Source organism: Bos mutus, chromosome 4 (assembly GCF_027580195.1).
Source record: "Bos mutus isolate GX-2022 chromosome 4, NWIPB_WYAK_1.1, whole genome shotgun sequence".
NCBI lineage: Eukaryota > Metazoa > Chordata > Mammalia > Artiodactyla > Bovidae > Bos > Bos mutus.
Genome location: NC_091620.1, coordinates 11,320,096 through 11,342,783, shown reverse-complemented (window position 1 = coordinate 11,342,783; position 22,688 = coordinate 11,320,096). Strand labels below are relative to the sequence as shown.

Here is a 22,688-nt window from a genome sequence, read left to right as displayed (position 1 = left end):
GAGTTTGGAATTTCAAAAATACAATGTTAAAAAAAGAAGAAGAAAAAGAAAGAGAGAGAAAAAAAACAAACAAACAAGAACAAACAAAGTCGCATAAATCTTAAAAAAAAATACAGGTACAAAATTGATAACAAATACCAAAAAGCATAAATTAAAAATCTAGAGTAGAGTTTGGAATTTCAGATATACAATGTTATTTAAAAGAAGAAGAGAAAGATACAGAGAAAAAGAAAAAAGAAAAAAGGGTCACAGAAATTATAAAAAACAAACAAACAAAACTATAGGTACAAAATTGATAACAAATACCAAAAAGCTAAAATTAAAAATCTAGAGTAGAGTTTGGAATTTCAAAAATACAATGTTAAAGAAAAGAAGGGAAAAAAAAGTCAAAAAATATAAAAAATATATATATATGAAGTTTGCTTTAAAAAAAATAGGGTCTTTTTTTTTTTTTTTTTTTGCAAAAATGTCAGTTATAAAAGTGGAAATTAAAGGAATAATAGAGGACTTAAAAAATTTTTTTTAAAAAAAAATTAAAGAAAGAAAGAATGATCGTATAAATGGTAAAAATACATCTAGGACTTTCTCTGGTTTTGTTGTGAGTATTGTGGGTTCAGTTCATTTTTGGCTAGTTCCTTGGTCCGACTTATATTTCTCAAGATCTATAGGCCCCTTCCTATGTAGTTGGTAGTAACCACAGGGTTTTAATCTATTGCCTGTAGCTTCCAAGGTGGTTCCCTCTGTTATAGCTTTTTCTTATAGTTTGCTGGTCTCTTCAGTGTCTGGTTTCCGCCCTGACACAAAGGGGATGGTGGAGGACACTTTTTTTTTTTTTTAGGCTCACTTGTTCAGTTGTGCTGAGGGGAGGTAGGAAGGGATGCTGCAAACAAATAACACTGGCGTGTGCTTGCAGTGCCTCAGCCACACTGGGCCTGCCCCCCGTTCACGGCACGTGTAGCCTCTCTGCCCACACTGCTCAGGCTCTAGGTTGCTCCGCTGGGAACCATCTGTGGCCGGCCCTGGGCTGCCTGTACTTCCCAGGTCCAAGCCGCTCAGGTTCAGGCACTCGGGTAGTCCTCAGAGGTGCAGACTCTTGGTTGGGCCTGCATTTTGTGCCCTTCCCAGATCCGAGCAGCTCAGGTGATGAGGTGTTTGGCACGCACAATTGCTGCGACTTATCGCCTCCCCGCTGCTCAGTTATCTAGGTGTACAACCGGCACACCTTCTCAGGCAGATGTTGACCGTCCAGACCCCCAAGAAGTTTTAGTTAGCAAAGAAGCCTGCTTACAGTTTTATAGATAATGTCTCTCTGGGGCTGCGATTGTCCCCTTCTGGCTCTGGCTGCCTATCACCGGAGGGGTTGGTCTGCCGCCGGCTATCTCTGTTCAGTCCTTTGTTCTGTGCGTGGGCCTGGCGGTGTCATAGGTTAAGGCTGGCTTTTCGCGTGGTAGATATCCCACAGTCTGGTTTGCTAGCCCAAATTATTTCGCTCAGATAGTGCTCGGGGTATTCAGGCCAGATTCTTGTGATGCAGCCCGCGCCGAGCCTTCCTGCCCAGCCCCCGCTTGCTAATGGTGGATGCAGGCTTCTGCGCTGCTTCTCCGCTGGGGGAGTTACCGTAGGGCTCGCAATGTGCGGGTTTTAATTGTTTATTTATTTTTCCTCCCTGTTATGTTGCCCTCTGTGCTTCCAAGGCTTGGCACAGATTCAGCAGTGAGAAGGTTTCCTGGTGTTTGGAAACTTCTTTCTTTTTAAGACTCCCTTCCAGAGACGGAACTCCATCCCTCCCTCTTTTGTCCCTTTTTTTGTCTTTTATATTTTTTCCTACCTCCTTTCAAAGACTTGGGTTGCTTTTCTGGGTGCCTGATGTCCTCTGCCGGCATTTAGAAGTTGTTTTGTGGAATTTACTCATTTAACTGTTGGGAAATAAGTTGAAGACTCTATTTTTGAAAGCTGTGATTTTTTTCCACATCTTTAGCACACCTGAAGCCAGTAGGGAGTGGTAGGGTCTGGGCACATATCTGTCTTTATTCAGTGAACTGTCTTGTCATTTTCCTCAAAGCCTCGGTCTCAGCACCCAGATTAAAAGGCCACTACTCTGAGATGTTTTGGTTTTCATGTGCATATTGCTTTGTTAGAAACTTCTAGGGATATAAACATGGGGAAGACAGATTCCCCAGCCATGTTTGGAGAGACCTGGACAATCCCAATGGCTGGAGTCAGTTGACTGGAAGTGTTAGGAAACAAACCTAGGGGGCAAGTTGGGGAGCAGGAGGCTGTGTTGGGGGTGGATGGAGTCAGAGGGCCAAGGGATTCATTTCCCCCCAGAAATCCTCCTTCCTACTGCTGTTCCCTCTGTGCCAGCCTCCTCCTGCTCTGCTGCTCTGCTCCAGAGAGATGACAGGCTGTCCCTGTACACACAGGAATGCACCTGCCAGCAACTGCCCTCAACCAGGAGAGGAGAGTTTCATTCTCCCATTTACAAGGGGACCTGGGACAAGTCATGTAATCTCACTGAGCCTCCATCTCCTCTCTGGAAACTGGGTTGTGAGAATCAAATGAGAGGATGCACTGGAAGCTCTTTGCAAACTGTAAAGCACTATAAAATGCCACACCTCAACAGAATGCCTCTTTGAGCAAGTGTTTTGGTGAAATTACAGCCCGTGTTTTGAGCTGATAGACTCTTCCAATCAGAAGAAAAGCTTGTGGCCTGTCTTCTCATACCAGTGCTGACTCATGCAGAAGCTTCATTAAGAGTTTATTCTTCCTTCAAAAAGGGGCTTGTAGGCATTCTTCTGCCACTATAAGAGTCATAGACTTAAAAACAAATTATTTATTTGGCCATGCCAGGTCTTAGTTGCACCATGTGAACTCCTGGTTGAGGCATGTGCCATCTAGTTCCCTGACCAAAGGTTGAACCTGGACCCCCTGCATTGGGAGCTCAGAATCTTAATCACTGGGCCACCAGGGAAGTCTGAGAGTTACAGAATTTTACTGACCAGGGATTCCCCTGGGATAAAGTCACTTCCCCCATCTGGATATGCCCTGAGGTGGGGCTTTTTCCACCTCCATCTGGGAAGCCCCTGCTCTACAATATCTCTGGGATGTCACATTTCTATGTATATCTTTAATATGCTAGTGACTCATCTCTGACACACAGGAATCTTAGCCCACTGTGTACCTGTTTATTTGATTTTTTGCCCCAGCACTTTATGTAAGTGACACAAAGTGCTTTACAGCAAAAGATGTATTTTGATCAGGCTCTGTGCGTTCTACCAGCCATAGCTGACATGCTTCACAGAAGTCACACACTCTTATCAGAGTGAAGAACCAGCTGTTCTCAAGGAAGATAAGTTTTTCTCCACTCTTAAGTTCTAATTTTTTTCCATGTTGGGCCTCATACAAGGACAATTTCCCAGAAAAGTGTTGTAAAGCAATTACAGAAGTGGTTTCCATAGCCTCATCAGGTCCAGATTGATATCCAGACAAACTTAGAATATTCAGTCATCAGGCAGAGAACACTCTTGGAGTCACTGACTTTTTTTTTTAAGATTGTTTTCTGATGTTGACCAATTTCAAAGTCTTTATTGAATTTGTTATAATACTTCTTCTCTTTCATGTTTTGTTTTTTTGGCCACTGGGCATGTAGGATCTTAGCTCCCTAACCTGGGATCGAACCCTCACTCCCTTCATTGGAAGGCAATCTTAACCACGGGACCACCAGGGAAGTCCTGAGTCATTCAGTTCAGTTCAGTTCAGCGGCTCAGTCCTGTCCGACTCTTTGTGACCCCATGAATCGCAGCACACCAGGCCTCCCTGTCCATCACCAACTCCCAGAGTCCACCCAAACCCATGTCCATTGAGTCAGTGATGCCATCCAACCATCTCATCCTCTGTCGTCCCCTTCTCCTCCTGCCTTCAATCTTTCCCAGCATCAGGGTCTTTTCAAATGAGTCAGCTCTTCCCATGAGGTGGCCAAAGTATTGGAGTTTCAGCTTCAACATCAGTCCTACCAATGAACACCCAGGACTGATCTCCTTTAGGATGGACTGGTTGGATCTCCTTGCAGTCCAAGGGACTCTCAAGAGTCTTCTCAACACCACAGTTCAAAAGCATCAATTCTTCAGCACTCAGCTTTCTTTATAGTCCAACTCTCACATCCATACATGACTACTGGAAAAACCATAGCCTTGACTAGACGGACCTTTGTTGACAAAGTAATATCTCTGCTTTTTAATATGCTGTCTAGGTTGGTCACAAATTTCCTTCCAAGGAGTAAGCATGTTTTAATTTCATGGCTGCAGTCACCTTCTGCAGTGATTTTGGAGCCCAGAAAAATATAGTCAGCCACTGTTTCCACTGTTTCCCCATCTATTTGCCATGAAGTGATGGGACCAGATGCCATGATCTTAGTTTTCTGAATGTTGAACTTTAAGCCAACTTTTTCACTCTCTTTCACTTGGATCAAGAGGCTCTTTAGTTCTTCTTTACTTTTTGCCATAAAGAATGAAGAGTCATTCATTGACCCTTAAATGGCGGGGGTAAGGGGAAGGCCCCAAACTAACATCCCCCCTAATGTCCCCACCAAAACCTCCCCCCACCCCCTGCCGCCGCCCCTTCACCTTTCTGAGAATTCCAAGGCGTCTTGGGAGAAGGTATGAGGTGAGTTTGCCAGAGCTGTACCTGCCCAAGTCGTGTGAGTTCATTCACAGGCGCACATAACAGGAAGCCACATACACTTTTGAGTATTTTTGCAATCCTCTCAGAGTCAGAAGGGGACACGGAGTCTGAGAGACAGGAAGTGATGTGCTAATGGCTGCCAAGCAGGGCACTGACAGACCACCGCGGCCCCAGTTCAAACTGCACGGTCTGCTGTTCTGTGTAGCCTACGCAGCGTCAATCAACCAGCCAGCCAATCAACAACCATTCTTTTCCTTCTGCCCCTCCTCTTTTCTTTCGCCGGTTCTTCTGCGGTTGTGCTCAAAGGCTGCACCACGCGGTCACTAAAACGTCGCGATAAGTGCTCCGGAGTTCCCTTGGGCACTTCCAGGCTGTCTTTGGGTTGGCCTTGACCTGCTTAGGCAAAACCACCCTTCTTTCACATCCAATCCAAGTATCGAAGCTGCATCAGGACCGCCTTCTTTTCAGGAATCCAAATAGGATCAGCATAATGTTTCCAAAGAGTTCTAACCAGTTATGGATTTATTTTAAAAAGTCAATGAGAGAATCTTTATGGTCATTAATTTATGCATGTGTTCATTTATTTATTTATTTATTTTTCACTCAACAGATTGTGCTGTGAGCACTAACTCTGTGCTACTGATGGAGTAGAGAAGTTATGGGACTTTATGGGCTTTTGGATGAGGAAACCGTGTTATGGCTGTGAGGCATGCTGGGGCAGTAGTCCCAGAGTGGAGAGAAGTCAGGGAAGGCTTCCTGCAGCAGGTTTGGGAGGCATGCTTCCAGGCATTGCTGAATAGATGAGTAGAAGCAAAACTCTTGCATTTAAGTTTCAGAAACTAAATAATAGATTCATGGGCAAACGCTGCACCTAGCCCCAGGAACAGGGTGACTCTGCAGGGCTGTGCTGTGGCTGACTCAGTGCACCCACTCTCTGCAAGCCTGACCGCAGCCCTGAGCTCCTCCCACTGCCTGGACCTTAGCACTCTGGGAAATTTTCTCCATCGCCAGTGGTGGGGCCCCCGCTTACTGGGAGAGCTGAGATCCGATTTGTGGTCCATCGCATGGAGGAGGAGGACTGGCTTCCTCTGTCTCCACGTGGAGATGGCACATCTATCCCACCCACTCTCCACGTCAGCCAGAATTGTCCTTAGTTGCAGCTTCCCTGGTGGGATCTGAACAACACCCTTAAAATGGCAGGTCTTAACTGGGGGTGATTTTTACCCTGCTGGTGACATTTGGCAATGTCTGGAGTCATTTTGGGTCGTCACAACTGAAGGTGAGGGCAGGAGCTTGCCACTGGCATCTAGTGGGTCCAGGCCAAAGATGCTACTAAATATCTTAGGGTGCATGATACACCCCAACCCCTGCCATGAACACACACAACACAAGGAAGAATTATCCTGTCCAAAATGGCAATGGTGCTGAGGTTGAGAAACCCTGTCTTAGAATATGATGTTCCAGTGCTGTTCTGGAAGAGGTAGGGGACAAACACCCAGTTCTTCATCTGGTGGCTTTCTTGTCTCTCTCCACTTCAAAGCAACTGGTGACCCCTTGTCCCTGACTCATCTGCTTCTCCTACTTCTCCAGAGCAGGACCACTGATCCTTAGGGAGAGTAGCCATGGTGTCTGTGCCCACAATTTTGCTCCCATTTCTTTTAAAATCAGAAGGAAAAAAAACAATAATTTTTAGACAAAAGAGAGATTTTTCAGTACATAATAATGTATCTTTATATCAATATAGTCACAAAAAATAGCAGATTTCTTGTATAGGAGAAGCCCATAGCATTGAAGTGATTAGCATTCCCAGGAGTCATAGTGCAGCTTCAGTTCAGAAGTTGTTCTTTGAGGCTGTGCTGAGTAAAGGGTGCTTGACTATGGTGGTTGGTGTTGGTATTGGTACCTTTAACATCCTTTCCAGAACTTTCTCTGTGAGAAGCCCACACTATCTTCAGGGCACCCTGGCTGTGCCACTGTGTGGAACCTGCTATTCTTCTGTGGTCTGACCAGGGCCCAGGACCCTGCTGGGGCTTGTCACCTAATTGCCTGATCTTCATGCTGGTGGCCTTGCCCCATTCTGGCCACACTGAAGACATTGTTTTCCTATTCCTCTCACCTACAGCTGCTCTAATGTCACTCCACCTACAGATGCTCTAATGTCACTGAAGTGTGAGTTAAAAGCCTTTGAAACATAGGACCAGAAGCTTATCATAATTATAGCAGCTAATACTTATTGGGTAGGTGCACCATGCAGGCAGGACACTGGACTATGTACTTCATGCTCTGTCTTTTTTTCCCCAGGTTTATTAGATGTAATTGACATATAACATTGTGTAAGCTTAAACTGTCCAAGACATTGACCTGATACAATTATATGCTGCAAAATAATTACCACCATAGCAATTATTAATAGATTCCTAGGTATCGCTAATGATCAACAACTGCCTGCCAATGCAGGAGACTCAACAGATTTGGGTTTGATCCCTGGGCTGGGTAGGTCCCCTGGAGGAGGGCATGGCTACCCATTCTAGTATTCTTGCCTGGAGAATCCCATGGACAGAGAAGCCTGGCAGGCTATGGCCCATGGGGTCTCAAAGAGTCGGACATGACTGAAGTGACTTAGTGACTAGGCAGCAGTTCTTAGTAGTTAACCCCTCCATCATGGCATGCAGTCACCACTTCTTTTTTGTGCTGAAAACATTTAGGATTTACTCTCTTAGCAACTTTCAAATATATAATACAGTATTAAAGCTAGAGGAGGTGATAGAATTCCAGTTGAGCTATTCCAAATCCTGAAAGATGATGCTGTCCATCACCAACACCTGGATATTCACTCAAAATTTGTCCAACTAAATCAGTGATGCCCCAGGACTGGAAAAGGTCAGTTTTCATTCCAATCCCAAAGGAAGGCAATGCCAGCAATGCAGAGTCTTTTCCAATGAGTCACTCATCTCCCACGCTAGTAAAGTAATGCTGGAAATTCTCAAGCCAGGCATCAGCAATATGTGAACCGTCCCAGGACTTCTGGTGTTCAAGGACTGTTTTAGAAAAGGCAGAGGAACCAGAGATCAAGAGTCTTGGATCATGGAAAAAGCAAGAGAGTTCCAGAAAAACATCTATTTCTCTTTATTGACTCAGCCAAAGCCTTTGACTGTGTGGATCACAATAAACTGTGTAAAATCCTGAAAACCATGGGAATACCAGACCACCTGATCTGCCTCTGGTTGAGAAATTTGTAATGTCAAGAAGCAACAGTTAGAACTGGACATGGAACAACAGACTGGTTCCAAATAGGAAAAGGATCTTTTAATTTGTGACTGCAGTCACCATGCTTATTTATTTTGGAGCCCCCAAAGAAAGTCTGACACTGTTTGGACTGGAAGAAACACAAGCTGGAATCAAGATTGCCGGGAGAAATATCAATAACCTTAGATTTGCAGAATGTTGACCCTTATGGCAGAAAGTGAAGAGGAACTTTCACTTTGATGAAAGAAAGTGGATTTTAAAGTTCCTCTGCTCAACATTCAGAAAACGAAGATCATGGCATCCGATCCCATCACTGAGGTTAAATACATGGGGAAACAATGGAAACAGTGTCAGACTTTATTTTTCTGTCCAGTGTTTCTCAAAATCACTGCAGATGGTGATTGCAGGATGAAATTAAAAGACATGTACTTTTCCTATTTGGAAGGAAATTTTGTTCCAACCTAGATAACTATATTCAACCTGCATAGAGACATTCAAGAGGCAACCAGGTGGTCCGGTATTCAAGGCTATGGTTTTTCCAGTTTATTGGTCATGTCAAAGGATGTGACAGTTGGACTGTGAAATAGATGTTTTTCTGGAATTTCTTGCATTTTGAACTGTGGTGTTGGAGAAGACTCTGTGGTTCCTCTGGACTGCAAAACCATCATCAGACCAGTTCCATTCTGCTGAAGATCAGCCCTGGGAAATCTTTGGAAGGAATGATGCTAAAGAGAAACTCCAGTACTTTGGCAGTAGTTTGAGCATTCTTTGGAGTTGACTCATTGGAAAAGACTGTGATGCTGGGAGGATTGGGGGTCCTGAGGAGAAGGGGGACAACAGAGGATGAGAAATTTGGATGGCATCACTGACTGGATGGACATGAGTCTGATCATCTTTCAGGAGTTGGTGAACAGGGAGGCCTGGAATGCCATCATGGGGTCACTAAGAGTGTTAGCAACGACTGAGTGACTGATCTGATCTGATCTGATTATTAACTATAATCACCACACTGTACATTAGTTTCCCAGAACCTATTCATGTTATACTATTTGTTTATATCCTTTGAGCAACATCTCTGCATTTCTTAATGTTCCAATTTAATTTTTTCATCTATGAAGTAGGTGTTATTAACATTTTTGTTACATAGATCAGAAAAATAAGACTTATAAATGTTAATAATTTGCCCAAGTTTGGTAAACTATATAGCCAATAAATTGGAGGACAGAGTTTATGATTCAAAGTTAATTTGGAATAACCTGATAGGAATATAACTTGGCTATTGACCCTAGAGCATTCTATATGCTCTACACTTATTTACATTTGTGTTATGTCCATTCATTCCTGCATTTACTCAGTCTACATTGAGCATTGGGGTTGTTCTAGAAGCTGGGACAACAAAGGAGAGTAAGAGACAGTGAATGCATTCTAGGAACTCAGTTCCAGTAGAAGAGATGGATAAGGAAATAGTCTATTATAATAAACACATTATGATAAGGGCTTTGGCACAGGGCTGGCCTCTGGGAGCATAAACAAGGACAGCTACAACATCTGGGTCAGAATCCCCATTTCCTTGCATATTTTCTTGAGAAACCCAGTTTTTCTTTTTGGCTACACCATGTGGGCTCTTAGTTCCCAGACAAAGGATTGAACCCATGCCCTTGGCAGTGAAAGCATGAAGTCCTAACCACTGAATGAGTCATCAAGGAATTCCTCTGCCCATTTTCTGACCATGGAGTTGATCCCCATTCGTTCTTCCACAAACTTTATTTTCTGTTAGGGCTTGCTGCAGATGTATAATATAGAAAGTCACTGGTCTTTTGAGTCTGAATCTAGAAACCACAAGCTGGCCAGAATATACCACAATACCATTGTTCTTGCTTCTAGAAAGCTGTCCATCTGTCTGGTTGTAATAAGAAAGTGAAACTAAGCAGGAGCCTCTGGTGATCCTGGGCACAGAAGACTTTCCATGTCTCTTGTTCCTTGTTTGTGGGGAACAGACTCCAGCCTCCATGACCTTCTCTGAGTCCCAAAGGTTAGATTCAAACAGTTGCTAATCAGGGAAAGGAGGGGATTCAGAGACAACAGAGAACAGCCAGGAAACAATAGTGCAGACTTTGGGCAGGGTCCTGGTTCCACCTCAAGAGATAAAACAGTATCTTTATTTTCTTGGGCGCCAAAATCACTGTGGATGGTGACTGCAGCCATGAAATTAAAAGACATTTGCTCCTTGGAAGGAAAGCTATGACAAGCCTAGGCAGCATGTTAAAAAGCAGAGATATCACTTTGCCATCAAAGGTCCATGTAGTCAAAGCTATGGTTTTTCCAATAGTCATGTATGGATGTGAGAGTTAGACCACAAAGAAGGCTGAGTGCCGAAGAACTGATGCTTTCAAGTTGTGGTGCTGGAGAAGACTCTTGAGAGTCCCTTGGACTGCAAGGAGATCAAACCAGTCAGTCCTAAAAGAAATCAATCCTGAATATTAATTGGAAGGACTGATGCTGAAGCTCCAATACTCTGGCCACTTGACGCAAGGAGCACACTCACTGGAAAGGACCCTGATGGTGGAAAAGATTGACGGCAAAAACAAAAGAGAATGACAGAGGATGAGAGGGTTAGATAGCATCACTGACTCAATAGATATGGATTTGAGCAAAGTCTGGGAGAGAGTGAAGGACAAGGAAGCCTGGCACGCTGCAGTGCATGGGGTCACAAAGAGTGGGACATGACTTAGTGACTGAACAACAATAACAAAAGGACTAAAACCCCAAATAAATGGAAGATGACATCATTCTTTTTATTTGTTTATTTGGTTTTTAATTAAAGGAAAATTGCTTTACAGAATTTTGTTGTTTTCTGTCAAACCTCAATATGAATCAGCCATAGCTGCTCCCTCTTGACCCTCCCTCCCATCTTCATCCCTATCCCACCCCTCTACGTTGATACAGAGCCCCTGTTTGAGTTTCCTGAGACATACAGCAAATTTCCATTGGCATCTATTTTACTTCATAGAAACACAGTAAATTTCTGTGTTACTCTTTCCATACATCTCACCCTGTCCTCCCCTCTTCCCATGTCCATAAGTCTATTCTCTCTGTCTGTTTCTCCATTGCTGCCCTGCAAATAAATTCTTCAGTACTATTTTTCTAAATTCTGTATATATGCATTAGTATATGATATTTATCTTTCTCTTTCTGACTGACTTCACTCTGTATAATAGGCTCTAGGTTCATCCACCTCATTAGAACTGACTCAAATGCATTCCTTTTTATGGCTAAGTAATATTCTATTGTGAATATGTACCACAACTTCTTGATCCAGTCATCTGTCGATGGACATCTAAGTTGCTTCCATGTTCGAGCTATTGTAAATAGTGCTGCGATGAACAATGGGATACATGTGTCTTTTTCAGTTTTGGTTTCCACAGGGTATATGCCTAGGAGTGGGATTGCTGGGTCATATGGTGGGTTTATTCCTAGTGTTTTAAGGAGGAAGATGTCACCATTCTTCACTCCGATTAAAGGAACCTCAAACTTATCAGATCATGTGTGTTAGTCACTCAGTCATATCTGACTCTTTGCAACCCTATGGCCTGCTGCCCACCAGGCTCCTGGTGCCCATGGAATTCTCCAGGCAAGATTACTGTAATGGGTAGCCATTCCCTCTATTCTAGGGGATTGTAAAATAACCCAGGGATCAAACCTGGGTGTCCTGTATTGTAGGTGGATTCTTTACTATCTGACCTACCAGGGAAGCCCAAGAACAAGGTTCTCATCAGATTACCTGCTGCTGCTGCTAAGATCACTGGTTTCATGTCATATCTGACTCTTTGTGACTCCACAGACTGCAGCCCACCAGGCTCCCCATCCCTGGGATTCTCCAGGCAACAACACTGGAGTGGGTTGCCATTTCCTTCTCAATGCATGAAAGTGAAAACCTGTGAAAGTGGAAGTCTCTGACCTCAGTCCCAAGGACAGGTTCTCTTATATTACCTGAGACCCCAAAGACTGCAGCCTACCTTGCTTGTCTGTCCATGGGGTTTTCTTGGCAAAAGTACTGGCCCTGCTAGGGTGCCACTCGCAAGGCCAAATATGCCTGTTACTCCAGGTATTACCTGAGACCAGATTAAAAAGGAGTGCCCTGTACACAGCCTTCTCTTTTGTTGTTCAAATGGACTTTAGCCTGACAGGCATTCTCTTGGCAAAACTTTATTAGCCTTTGCCTTGGGTTTCATTTCCTTCTCCAGGAGATAATCCAACCCAGGGATTGAACCCAGGTTTGCCTGTTACTCAGGTATTCCTTGACTTTCTGAGCCATTCCAGTCCTCCTATAATGAAAAGGACATCTTTTTTGGGTGTTAGTTCTAGAAGGTCTTGTAGGTCTTAATAGAACCAATCAAATTCAGCTTCTTCAGCATTATTGGTCGGGGCACAGACTTGGATTACTGTGATTTGAATGGTTTGCCTTGGAAATGAACTGAGATCATTCTGTTGTTTTTGAGATTGCATCCAAGTACTGCATTTCAGACTCTTTTGTTGACTATGATGGCTACTGCATTTCTTCTAAATGATTCTTGCCCACGGTAGTAGATATAATGGTCATCTGAGTTAAATTTACCCATTCCAGTCCATTTTAGTTTGCTGATCCCTAAAATTTTGATGTTCACTCTTACCATCTCCTGTTTGACCACTTCCAATTTGCCTTGATTCATGGACCTAACATTCCAGGTTCCTATGCAATATTGCTCTTACAGCATCGGACCTTGCTTCATCACCAGTCACATCCACAACTGGGTGTTGTTTTTGCTTTGGCTCCATCTCTTCATTCTTTCTGGAGTTAGTTTTCCACTGATTTCCAGTAGCATATTGGGCACCTATGGACCTGGAGGGTTCATCTTTCATTGTCCTATCTTTTTGCCTTTTTATACTGTTCATGGGGTTCTCAAGGCAAGAATACTGAAGTAGTTTGCCATTCCTTTCTCCAGTGGACTGTGTTTTGTCAGAACTCTCTCCACCATGACCTGTCCGTCTTGTGTAGCCCAACATGGCATGGCTCATAGTTTCATTGAGTTAGACAAGGCTGTGGTCCATGTGATCATATTGGTTAGTTTTCTGTGTTATAGCAAACACCTTCTTCCAAAAACACAGAGAAGACTCTACACATGGACATCACCAGATGGTCAACACTGAAATCAGATTGATTATATTCTTTGCAGCCAAAGAAGGAGAAGTTCTATACAGTCAGCAAAAACAAGACCAGGAGCTGACTGTGGCTCAGATCATGAACTCCTTATTGCCAAATTCAGACTTAAATTGAAGAAAGTAGGGAAAACCACTAGACCATTCAGGTATGACCTAAATCAAATCCCTTACAGTGGAAATGAGAAATAGATTCAAAGGATTAGATCTGATAGACAGAGTACCTGAAGAACTACAGACAGGTTTGTGACATTGTACAGGAGACAGGAATCAACACCATCCCCAAGAAAAAGAAATGCAAAAAGGCAAAATGGTTGTCTGAGGAGGCCTTACAAATAGCTGTGAAAAGAGAAATGAAAGGCAAAGGAGAAAAGGAAAGATATACCCATTTGAATGCAGAGTTCCAAAGAAGAGCAGGGAGATACAAGAAAACCTTCCTCAGTGATCAGTGCAAAGAAATAGAGGAAAGCAATAGAATGGGAAAAGACTAGAGATCTCTTCAAGAAAATTAGAGATACCAAGGGGCAATTTCATGCAAAGATGGGCACAATAAATGACAGAAATGGTATGGACCTAACAGAAGCAGAAGATATTAAGAAGAGGTGGCAAGAATACACAGAAGAACTATCAAAAAAAGATCTTCATGACCCAGATAATCATGATGGTGTGATCACTCACGTAGAGCCAGACATCCTGGAATGTGAAGTCAAGTGGGCCTTAGGAAGCATCACTACGAACAAAGCTAGTGGAGGTGATGGAATTCCAGTTGAGCTATTTTGAGTCCTAAAAGATGATGCTGTGAAAGTGCTGCACTCAATATGCCAGCAAATTTGGAAAACTCAGCAGTGGCCACAGGACTGGAAAATATCAGTTTTCATTCCAATCCCAAAGAAAGGCAATGCCAAAGAATGCCCAAACTACCGCACAAATTGCACTCATCTCACACACTAGCAAAGTAATGCTCAAAATTCTCCAAGCCAGGCTTCAACAGTATATAAACCATGAACTTCCAGATGTTCAAGCTGGATTTAGAAAAGGCAGAGGAACCAGAGATCAAATTGCCAACAACCGTTGGATCATCAAAAAAGCAAGAAAGTGCCAGAAAAACATCTATTTCTGCTTTATTGACTATGCCAAAGCCTTTGACTGTGTGGATCACAATAAACTGTGGAAAATTCTGAAAGAGATGGGAATACCTGACCACCTGACCTGCCTCTTGAGAAATCTGTATGCAGGTCAGGAAGCAACAGTTAGAAGTGGACATGGAACAACAGACTGGTTCCAAATAGGAAAAGGAGTACATCAAGGCTGTATATTGTCACCCTGTTTATTTAACTTATATGCAGAGTACATCATGAGAAATGCTGGGCTGCATGAAGCACAAGCTGGAATCAAGATTGCCAGAGGAAATATCAATAACCTCAGATATGCAGATGACACCACCCTTATGGCAGAAAGCAAAGAACTAAAGAGACTCTTGATGAAGGTGAAAGACGAGAGTAAAAAAGTTGGCTTAAAACTCAACATTTGGAAAACAAAGATCATGGCATCTGGTCCCATTACTTCATGGCAAATAGATGGGGAAGCAATGGAAACAGTGGCTGACTTTGTTTTGGGGGGCTCCAAAATCACTGTAGATGGTGTCTGCAGACATGAAATTAAAAGACACTTGCTCTTTGGAAGAAAAGCTATGATCAACCTAGACAGCATATTAAAAAGCAGAGACATTACTTTGCTAACAAAGGTCCATCTAGTTAAAGCTATGGTTTTTCCAGTGGTCATGTATGGATGTGAGAGTTGGACTATAAAGAAAGCTGAGTGCCAAAGAATTGATGCTTTTGAACTGTGGTGTTGGAGAAGACTCTTGAGAGTCTCTTGGGCTGCAAGGAGATCCAGCCAGTCCATCCTAAAGGAAATCAGTCCTGAGTATTTTTGGAAGGACTGATGCTGAAGCTGAAACTCCAATACTTTGGCCACCTAATGGGAAGAACTGAGTCATTTGAAAAGACCCTGATGCTGGGAAAGATTGAAGGTGGGAGGCGAAGGGGATGACAGAGGATGAGATGGTTGGATGGCATCACTGACTCAATGGACATGAGTTTGATTAAGCTCCAGGAGTTGGTGATGGACAGGGAGGCCTGGCATGCTGCAGTCCAGGGGTCACAGAGTCAGACACAACTGAGTGACTGAACTGAACTGTAAACAGCCTAATCTTATTAGCAGCCCCATGCTTGAGCCATTGCTATAAAACTTCTCACCAAATCCCACTGGGTGGAGACACACAGTTTTCGAGGGCAGGAGCCACTGTGTTCCCCTTTGCCTGGCAAAGCAATAAGCTATTCTTTTCTACTTCATCCAAAACTCTGTCTCCAAATTTGATTTGACACTGGTACATAGAGGCCAAACTTTTGGCATCAAAATGCACTTGATTCCTCTTGAAATGCTCAAACGTGTTTTTGTCTTTTTCCCAGCAGAGGGGTGATGGTGTGCTCAGCTCCCATGAAGGTGACCAAGGCAGCAAGAAGGATGGCCAGCTCAAGAGTTCCAGCAGCAGCCACATGGCTTATGGCATCCTGGATATCCCACCATGGTATCTCTGCATCTTCTTGGGGATCCAGGTAATGCCACACAGAAGCATTGGGTGCAAGGAGGCTCTGTCTCAAAAGGCACATCGACACACACAGGTCAAATTAGTCAAGATCTAACTTCAGTTGCTCATGTTCTTGGCTTCCATGCTGTTGACCTTTAGGGGACTCAAGGCTCTCTTTTCTTTTTTTTTTCTATTTTCTCCCAAGGAGTTTGAGGATGGGGGCAGGGAGTTAGGGGAAGATTCTTCCCCATGCTAAGCTACTAGGTCACATCAAGGACACCAACTGGGCCATTGTGAGTTTTTTTTTGTTTGTTTGTTTACCAAGATATCAATTATAATTTGTTTGAAAACAACTGATATGTTTGATAACCAGTGCTTGGGGAATATTGGAAAACAAGCATTGTCAAATACTTGTTGGAATGTTATCTGGTGCAACTTTTCTATTAACTGGTAAAACACATGTTATTTAACCCAGGCCCTAATGCTTAAGAATTTCTCTGTAGAGAATTCCCCAGGGGTCCAATGGTTAGGAGTCCATCATTTCACTGCCAACGCATGGGTCCAATCCCTGGTGGGGGAACTAAGTTCCCACAAATCGTGTGGCATGGCTAAATTAAAAAAAAACTTTTTAAAGAATTTCTCTCTAGATATGCTGGCAAGACTTGTTAAGATAAGTACAAAGATGTTCTATTGATTAATCATAAAATCACAACAACAAACAAAACCCTGAAACACCCCCCAAATATCCATCTTAGAGAACTGTAGCATATTCTAACAAGTAATTTTTTAATGTAGCTGTTAGAAAGAGAAAGATATATTTACCTTGCAGTTAAAAAATAATCACCAACATAGATTAAGTGAAAAATGTCAAGTAAATAACTGTATAGTGTGATCTTTTTTTATGTTAAAGACTAACAAATAAAAAGAGAGATAGAACAGCAGAAATAAGTATATGTAGTAATTTTTGCATGTCTTGAAGGAATCATAAGAAACTAATAGAGGTATTTAACCTTGGCTTTTGAACTGTGGTGTTGGAGAAGACTCCTGAGAGTTCCTTGGGCTGCAAGGAGATCCAACCAGTCCATTCTAAAGGAGATCAGTCCTGAGTGTTCTTTGGAAGGAATGATGCTAAAGCTGAAATTCCAGTACTTTGGCCACCTCATGAGAAGAGTTGACTCCTAGGAAAAGACTCTGATGCTGGGAGGGATTGGGAGCAGGAGGAGAAGGGGACGACAGAGGATGAGATGGCTGGATGGTATCACTGACTCAATGGACATGAGTCTGAGTGAACTCCAGGAGTTGGTGATGGACAGGGAGGCCTGACGTGCTGCGATTCATGGTGTCGCAAGAGTCAGACATGACTGAGCGACTGAGTCTTCTTAAATTTGCTGATGCTGTTTTGTGACCTAATGTATAATCAGTTTTGAAGAATGTGCTCAGGCCTGGTCAATGGTCTTGCTCTCACCTTGTGTCTTATTTTAATAATGAGCCTTTTGTCTTTTCGTATTCTTAAGGCCACCTCCTTGGTTCCTGTTATGTCCTCCCACACTGCGTCCCTACCTTGGTTTCTTACCTAAAACAGCAGTTCTCAGCCCTGGGGTCCTGCCTTTGAACCCCAGACCTTCTGGTTGTGTCCCTGCTTCTTGCTGCCAGGCCTTCCTAGTTCCTGCCACTTGCCTGGATCTCCTCTGAGACCAAAGATTGAGCCTCCAGTAGATGGAATAGGATTAGGTGGAGTAGGCAGCCACAGCATCTCTAAGTTTGTGTCCTCTCTCTGCTCTGCCTACAGCACTTCCTCACGGCCCTAGGGGGCTTGTGGCAGTGCCGCTCATCTTGGCTAAGGACCTGTGTTTGCAGCATGATCCCCTGACCCAGAGTTACCTCATCAGCACCATTTTCTTCGTCTCTGGCATCTGCACTCTCCTGCAAGTATTTTTAGGAATCAGGTAGGTAAAACTCCTCTCCATGGATTCTGACTTTTATCTCCCAGGGTAGCAATAAGGTTTGCTTGGCTTGTAGCCTGAGATGAGTTAGAAAGCTGGTGTGACATGATAGAGGGAGCACAGGATCAGAATTAAGCACATAAGTTCAAGTCCCAGCACCAACATTTACTACCTACATTAGCCAGAGTTCTTCATTAAAGTAATACAAATAGCTACAGATGGCCATGCTTGAAACCTTTTACCTTTGCAAATTCTACAAGGCTTGTGCTACTGAACACACTGTGGGGACTCCTCCCTGGACTTCAGAAGGAGCAGTGCAAGTGAGGGAATCTCCCTGTAAGTCTGCTTGTGACCTAATCTGTGCCAAGTCTGTGCCCAGTTTTGGAGATGCAGAGGAAAATGGAAAACTTTCCCTATGATGTGCTTCTGCCCAACCTGTCTTATGAGAAAATGACTTGAGAGGAAAAATTACTATTTATTCTTTTTTTCCTTCCTGTTTCATTGAGATGTGATTGACAGACAACACTGTGTAAGTGTACAGCATAATGAATTGACTTACATACATCAAGAAATGATTAGCACAGTAGATTTAATGAACATCCATCATCTCACATAGATACAAAATTAAAGAAACAGAAAAAAAAATTTCTTTCTGATGAGAACTATTTTCCTTTATGAATTATCTGAATCAAACTACAATTGAAGGCTGTTACAAGGTAGCTGATTATTTCCAAGGTAGGCTGCCTGTAGAGAGTGTCTAGCGGAGAAGGCAATGGCACCCCACTCCAGTACTTTTGCCTGGAAAATCCCATGGACAGAGGAGCCTGGTAGGCTGCAGTCCATGGGGTCGCTAGAGTCGGACATGACTGAGCGACTTCACTTTCATTATTCACTCTCATGCATTGGAGAAGGAAATGGTGACCCACTCCAGTGTTCTTGCCTGGAGAATCCCAGGGATGGGGAAGCCTGGTGGGCTGCCATCTATGGGGTCACACAGAGTCGGACACGACTGAAGCGACTTAGCAGCAGCAGCAGCAGAGAGTATCTAGAGAATATTCCTTCCTAACCCAATCTTCTCTAAATCAAATCAAAGGCTCTTTCCAAAGTGCTACTTTTGCAAGTCATTTACAGGAGATATGCCAGTGCTTAATGCCTCCCATTTTTTGTTGAGGAGAGGGGTTTAGAGCCTACATATTTGTCAAATTATTTACCTTCTCTCTCTTCCTTCTTCTGTCATCATCTTTGAAAGCCAAGATTTTCCCCAATCCCCCACCAAGCGCTGAGAGAGGTTTAAGGTTTGGTCTGGTCTGTTTCTCAAGTCCCTGATATCCAGGATCCCTTCTACCTTTCCAGGATCAGTCCCTGGAGTGACAGGTGCTGCAGTAGAGAGGCCTTGCAGCCACCTGCCTGGACACCCAGGAGGCCCCACCCCTGAGCCGCCCATGGAGAGTTACATACACAAGGCTCTTCTGGATGGGGAAGCTCTTTGCCTTAAATTGAGATGGTGTTCACTATAATAATGGAAAAACATTGATCTTGGAAGCTGGGGGCCTGAATTCTAGTTCTGGCTTCTGTGTTGTGGGAAGCTGCACAAGCCATTCACCCTCTCTAAAACCCAGTGTTCTCATCTGTAAAATGAGGGAGTTGAAGTGTGTCACATCGATAAGTCCTTCCATCTCTAATATGTGGACACCTGTGTTGTTGACAGAGAAGATGATGCAGTACTATGTTCCAACTGGAATCTCAGTACTGAGGGTGCTTGTGGGCCTCGCCTTCTGGTAAACCCTGTGAGAGACAAAACAAAATCAGAAGATAGAGTTAAAAGAATCTGCAGCCTAATTAAACATGCAGAGAAACAGGGAAATAAAATTAAGAAAGAAAGCCATGCTAATGTCTTAGACTAAGGTGGGGACAGGAATACACCTGAGATTATTTCCCTGAAATAGGCTTCCTGTTTAGAGACTAACAAGTACAGTTGCTCATTAGAGACATTAGGAATTATAAAACTAGCTGATAGCCTGTGAATCAAAGGTCTAGTAGATTTGATTGATTGCAGATTATCGAATAAACAGTATTTAATGATGTACTTTTTATTTTTTGTTTTTATTTATTTATTTTTTAAATTTATTTTTCTCCCAAATCATCCCACTCTCTCCCTCTCCCACAGAGTCCATAAGACTGCTCCGTACATCAGTGTCTCTTTTGCTGTCTCGTACACAGTGTTATTGTTATCATCTTTCTAAATTCCATATATATGCGTTAGTATACTGTATTGGTGTTTTTCCTTCTGGCTTACTTCACTCTGTATAATAGGCTCCAGTTTCATCCACCTCATTAGAACTAATTCAAATGAATTCTTTTTAATGGCTGAGTAATACTCCACTGTGTATATGTACCACAGCTTTCTTATCCATTCATCTGCTGATGGACATACACACTGAGGAAACCAGAAGGGAAAGAGACACGTGTACCTAGATGTCCATCAGCAGATGAATGGATAAGAAAGCTGTGGTACATATACATAATGGAGTATTACTCAGCCATTAAAAAGAATTCATTTGAATCAGTTCTAATGAGGTGGATGAAACTGGAGCCTATTATACAGAGTGAAGTAAGCCAGAAGGAAAAGCACCAATACAGTATACTAACGGATACATATGGAATTTAGAAAGATGATAACAATAACCCTGTGTACGAGACAGCAAAAGAGACACTGATGTATGGAGCAGTCTTATGGACTCTGTGGGAGAGGGAGAGAGTGGGATGATTTGGGAGAATGGCATTGAAACATGTAAAATATCATGTATGAAATGAGATGCCAGTCCAGGTTCAATGCATGATACTGGATGCTTGGGGCTAGTGCACTGGGACTACCCAGAGGGATGGTATGGGGAGGGAGGAGGGTTCAGGATGGGGAGCACATGTATACCTGTGATGGATTCATTTTGATATTTGGCAAAACTAATACAATTATGTAAAGTTTAAAAATAAAATAAAATTAAAAAAAAAAAAAAAAAAAAACAGTGCTGCGATGAACATTAGGGTACACGTGTCTCTTTCCCTTCTGGTTTCCTCGGTGTGTATGCCCAGCAGTGGGATTGCTGGATCATAAGGCAGTTCTATTCCCAGTTTTTTAAGGAATCTCCACACTGTTCTCCATAGTGGCTGTACTGGTTTGCATTCCCACCAACAGTGTAAGAGGGTTCCCTTTTCTCCACACCCTCTCCAGCATTTATTGCTTGTAGACTTTAGGATCACAGCCATTCTGACTGGCATGAAATGGTACCTCATAGTGGTTTTGATTTGCATTTCTCTGATAATGAGTGATGTTGAGCATCTTTTCATGTGTTAGCCATCTGTATGTCTTCTTTGGAGAAATGTCTATTTAGTTCTTTGGCCCATTTTTTGATTGGGTCATTTATTTTTCTGGAATTGAGCTGTAGGAGTTGCTTGTATATTTTTGAGATTAGTTGTTTGTCAGTTGCTTCATTTGCTATTATTTCTCCCATACTGAAGCCTGTCTTTTCACCTTGCTTATAGTTTCCTTTGTTGTGCAGAAGCTTTTAAGTTTAATTAGGTCCCATTTGTTTATTTTTGCTTTTATTTCCAATATTCTGGGAGGTGGGTCATAGAGGATCCTGCTGTGATGTATGTCAGAGAGTGTTTTGCCTATATTCTCCTCTAGGAGTTTTATAGTTTCTGGTCTTACGTTGAGATCTTTAATCCCTTTTGAGTTTATTTTTGTGTATGGTGTTAGAAAGTGTTCTAGTTTCATTCTTTTGCAAGTGGTTGACCAGTTTTCCCAGCACAGCTTGTTAAAGAGATTGTCTTTAATCCATTGTATATTCTTGCCTCCTTTGTCAAAGATAAGGTGTCCATATGTGCGTGGATTTATCTCTGGGCTTTCTATTTTGTTCCATTGATCAATATTTCTGTCTTTGTGCCAGTACCATACTGTCTTGATGACTGTGGCTTTGTAGTAGAGCCTGAAGTCAGGCAGGTTGATTCCTCAAGTTCCATTTTTCTTTCTCAAGATTGCTTTGGCTATTCGAGGTTTTTTGTATTTCCATACAAATTGTGAAATTATTTGTTCTAGCTCTGTGATCTTACCTTTGGTAGCTTGATAGGGATTGCATTGAATCTATAAATTGCTTTGGGTAGTATACTCATTTTCACTATATTGATTCTTCCAATCCATGAACATGGTATATTTCTCCATCTATTAGTGTCCTCTTTGATTTCTTTCACCAGTGTCTTATAGTTTTCTATATATAGGTCTTTAGTTTCTTTAGGTAGATATATTCCTAAGTATTTTATTCTTTCCGTTGCAATGGTGAATGGAATTGTTTCCTTAATTTCTCTTTCTGTTTTCTCATTATTAGTGTATAGGAATGCAAGGGATTTCTGTGTGTTGATTTTATATCCTGCAACTTTACATATAATCATTGATTAGTTCTAGTAATTTTCTGGTGGAGTCTTTAGGGTTTTCTATATAGAGGATCATGGCATCTGCAAACAGTGAGAGTTTTACATCTTCTTTTCCAATTTGGATTCCTTTTATTTCTTTTTCTGCTCTGACTGCTGTGGCCAAAACTTCCGAAACTATGTGGAATAGTAATGGTGAAAGTGGGCACTCTTGTCTTGTTCCTGACTTTAGAGGAAATGCTTTCAATTTTTCACCATTGAGGATAATGTTTGCTGTGGGTTTGTCATATATAGCTTTTATTATGTTGAGATATATTCCTTCTATTCCTGCTTTCTGGAGAGTTTTTATCATAAATGGATGTTGAATTTTGTCAAAGGCTTTCTCTGCATCTATTGAGATAATCATATGGTTTTTATTTTTCAATTTGTTAATGTGGTGTATTACATTGATTGATTTGCGGATATTGAAGAATTCTTGCATCCCTGGGATAAAGCCCACTTGGTCATGGTGTATGATCTTTTTAATGTGTTGTTGGATTCTGATTGCTAGAATTTTGTTAAGGATTTTTTCATCTATGTTCATCAGTGATATTGGCCTGTAGTTTTCT

The 22,688-nt window shown here is 42.4% G+C and overlaps 1 protein-coding gene across 5 annotated transcripts in view; it reads left to right on the top strand.

The window, feature by feature from the left end:
- The window catches only part of LOC102266550 (solute carrier family 23 member 1), an 89,253-nt gene that overhangs the window by 12,437 nt on the left and 54,128 nt on the right, over positions 1-22,688 (top strand). For 2 of the 5 annotated variants that reach the window (XM_070369053.1, XM_070369049.1), the window contains exons 2-3: positions 15,597-15,740; positions 17,502-17,658. In XM_070369053.1, coding sequence (XP_070225154.1) covers positions 15,710-15,740; positions 17,502-17,658 — 188 coding nt within the window. In that variant the 5' untranslated portion in view covers positions 15,597-15,709. Of the gene's footprint in view, positions 1-15,593; positions 15,741-17,501; positions 17,659-22,688 lie in introns of all 5 variants that reach the window. The other 3 variants (XM_070369050.1, XM_070369052.1, XM_070369051.1) reach the window with 3 other exon arrangements.